Raw genomic sequence first — 3,771 nt, 5'->3', positions numbered from 1 at the left:
CAGTTTAAGTCCTTTTGTGATGCTTGAACACAGAATGCAAGAGAGAGATGGCAAAGAGAAAAAAAGCCAGCGAGGCAGGGAAGAATCAGATTTCCGGTGGTCTTGTAGACTGTAACAAGAAATCTGGATTTTCCTTTCATAATTAATAAGGTTTTATGGCTGAAGACTCAAGAGCGGGAGACTAGAAGAGTATAGCAAGAAGCCAGATAAGGAATGATGGGGGCTGAAACTAAGAAATATCAGTGGGGACTGTAAGGAAGATAAGGATACAAGAGAAGGTAAGAATCCATAAGTGGAGGTAGTTACAATAAAAACGTAAAGCACACATGATCTTCCAATTAAAGATTTTATTTAATGAGATGTTTTACAAAATTATTTAAAATATGAAGTCATGTTTGCTTATACATTTAGCTATTTGTTTTTATTGATAATAATAGATTACATGAAATTAGGACTTTCCCAGAAAGTGGAGCCAGAGTATTTTTGGATCTATAGCCCTGGAATCTGGCAAAGACACCAAGCTTCTGTAACTTTATTTCTACCTCAGAGGTCAGTATTGGTCTAGGAAGGTCCTAGATAACCTGATATAATATGGGGCTGGTGCAGAATGAAATCTCTAACTTCTAAAATTAAGATGAATACTCTAAGTTAACTCTAGGTACCTCACTCAGTTTCAGGCACTCCTCAAACTTTGGAGTTCTAATAGTGTTGAAAGGAGATCTATGGACCAGTGATTGGTATAGAAGAGTTGCGCAGAATTCTATAAATTCTGGAACAAGCAGTATCCATAGGTATAGGTTAAGTCTACCCCATGGTCTATATTTTCAAAGCCACATTGCATTGCCCTGACAGGTTTGTTGTGTGACACCATACGTATCATTTGCTGGATCTCTTTGTCCTCCTTGGGTATCAAAATTCCATTTTGACATAATCTTTTCCTATGCCCATTAAGGGTTTATTACAACGTAAAGAGTTAAATAAGCCACCCAGATATTTTGGGAAGCAACCCAGAACCAAAGCATCAATAATAAAACTCAAGTCAACTTCCTATATATCAAAGCACCACATCCCAAAGGTCAAGGATGTAAAAAATGACCTTTACATTTTATACACTAAACACTGTTTAGTTATTTTCAAAAAATTATCAGAGAACATAGAAACCTTCAAACAGTAGATAGAAAATGGATAGAAAGTTTAAAAAGTGTTTATTCAGACTTCAGTGAACAAATATTTGTTTATTGCAAATCTATGTTATTATACATTTTACTTCCTATAACTCTAAATAAAAGCTAAAATGTAGGAGTACATGTGATCTAATCTACATTCCTAACCTTACTCAATAAGTAGCTATATCTTAAATACAAACTTATGCTCAAGCGAAATATAAAAGGATTATTATTTATAATATAAAGTAGAAGGCATATGCCTAGAGCCTGAATAACTGGTACCAATCTATTGTAGTACACTGCACTTAGAAGTGCTCATTTATTTTAGCGTAATGTCTTGTAAATAGTGCAGTGAGTTAAAAGACCAGCCTTGGTTCAAGAAGAAAGCTTGATGAAAATGGATCTAAGAACCAATAAAAACTCCAGCATATCTCAAGGAGAAATCTGAAACTCCAAATCATCATTCATAACTTCCTATTAATTATAATTGGAGATAAATTCCCAGTTACTTCTCAGTTTTGGGTACATCTCCCCAGTGACAGTCTAGTACAGATAGACCAGAAAAAAAAAAAGGTGGGCAATTCTTGAAAGTCACTGGAGGATAAAACTTAGAGTTACATTTGGTTTCCTGTTCTAGAAGAGTGAGAGAAGATTACATGAAGGGGAAGAACTTGTTATTTTACTAAAGCCGTTAAAAGATAATTCAGGGAGATCTCAAACCAAGTAACCATGTTGATAACATGCATTCCACTCTCATGTTTAAGACACAAAGGTCTCCATTTCTCTAAGGGAACTACTTTTTCGGCATGACACACTCTCTCTCTTGCCTTGGAGCCAAGTAATCGGAACCCTAAACACACGGCGGAGCTTCTGTTGGAACCGGTTTCCAACAAAACAATACAAAAAGGGATTAATGCAGCTGTTGGTGAATCCCAGGAGGATGGCAAAAGGAAGTGCCAGGTCAATGACTGCTATAACTTCACAGCTATTAATGACACCCATCCAGGCCAGAGCATCCAGGAAGGTCAGAACATGGAAGGGAAGCCAACAGATGATGAACGCCAGAACAACAGCAGCTGCCATCTTCAGGACTTGGTCACGAGTTATTCTGTTCTTCCCATAGCTATTGGTCTTCAGTAGGTGTTTTCTGATTCCAAAATAGCATGTTGCTATGAATATTAAAGGGATAATAAAACCAAGGATATTTTTCATTAAGGCAATCCCAGCTGACCATTGGGCATACTTCTCAGGTGGGAAAGCCATAATGCAAGCATTCACTCCTAAATATTCAATTGTTCTGACATCTCGGAAGTAAAATGTTGGCAATGAGGACAGACAGGCCATACACCAAACAAGTGGAACTATATAAGATGCTTGCCAGGGATTTCTTCTTTGAGACAGAAAGGGGTAGATGACAGATTGGTACCTATCAACACTCATGCACGTGATAAAAAAAATGCTTGCAAACATGTTCAGGGTCAGGAAAGAACCAAAAACTTTACACATTACAGGTCCAAAGAGCCAGTCATATCTGTAAGAATAATAGGTTGCCCAGAGAGGAAGAGTAGCCAAAAGCAGTAAGTCAGCCACAGCCAGGTTGAAGATGTAAATGCTGGAAACCTTTTTAGGACCCTTTTGACAACAAAACAGTGTAACCACGATAGTATTGACAAGAAATCCAACCACAAAAATAATGTAGTAGAGAATAGGAATTGCATCTAAATGCTTATCTGATGGCTTATGGGAGCAGTTAAAGGTAGACTCATTGCCAGAAATGTTCACAAGTCCGACGTGAAGACTGCTGGTAATGTTTTTGCTGATGGTGGCAAGGGTGAAGTTGTCCTTCATATTGACTGAAATGTCAGCAGCTCCTAATTCTTACACCTTCTGGGGAAAAAAAAACAACAAAAAAACCCAACAAAAACCTCTCAGAGCACATACAGAATTTAGGACATCATCACGTCATTAGCATTTTAAAAGTTTGTTGAAAGCAAAAAATGGTGGATGGTTATAGACAATATTGGGAAACGGAAGCATGCCTTATGAAATAAGAATGGATTTTACTTCTCGAAGAAGAAAAGAGAGTTTTCTCAATAATACCAAGAAGCATCAAGACTGAAAATTCTGAACAAAACTACATTTTGCCCATCTTTTCTATTATGTTGTGAAAAGGTTTAAAGAAAATTAATATTTCAAAAGGTTAGCCAGAATAGGAAACGCGTGAAACAAGAAGGAACTAAGAAATAAGACAAGTTAGCATTTCAAAAACACTTGAGCACATATCTCACTCTATATACTTTCTAGAAACCACGCTGCTGCCTGCTATTGCGTAGAGAAATGCCTTATTCAAGTAACTAATTATATACAAATCATTCCAGCAATGGAAAATATAAGTAACATAAACTATGGAAAAAATAAGTAAGTGTACAAAAGATTGAAAGAGAATATGCAAAAAGGAACATATTGGGATGGGGGATTATGGTTGGTTTTTGCTGATTAAAAATAATTCCTTTAGTTCTACTTTTCCATTGTTTTCACAATAATAATATAATTACGAGGTAGATATGGAATATGTGTGTATTTTTAAAAGCCCCCATCACATTTT

The 3,771-nt window shown here is 36.4% G+C and overlaps 1 protein-coding gene across 1 annotated transcript; it reads right to left on the bottom strand.

Moving 5' to 3' along the window:
• Positions 1 to 1,680: 1,680 nt before the first annotated feature.
• On the bottom strand, positions 1,681 to 3,046 carry AGTR2 (angiotensin II receptor type 2). Its single transcript, XM_004327499.4, has one exon. It carries the CDS (start codon positions 3,012 to 3,014, stop codon positions 1,926 to 1,928), a length of 1,089 nt encoding a protein of 362 aa, XP_004327547.1. The 5' UTR covers positions 3,015 to 3,046; the 3' UTR covers positions 1,681 to 1,925.
• Between the last annotated feature and the right edge of the window lie 725 nt (positions 3,047 to 3,771).

The sequence above is a fragment of the Tursiops truncatus genome, chromosome X, assembly GCF_011762595.2.
Source record: "Tursiops truncatus isolate mTurTru1 chromosome X, mTurTru1.mat.Y, whole genome shotgun sequence".
Lineage (NCBI taxonomy): Eukaryota > Metazoa > Chordata > Mammalia > Artiodactyla > Delphinidae > Tursiops > Tursiops truncatus.
Note: the sequence above shows the minus strand (reverse complement) of the source record. Positions and strands in the feature narration are given on the sequence as shown.

Bases quoted from the DNA above. Each gene is read 5' to 3' on its own strand.
- AGTR2 (XM_004327499.4), bottom strand. From the start codon at position 3,014: ATGAAGGACAACTTCACCCTTGCCACCATCAGCAAAAACATTACCAGC.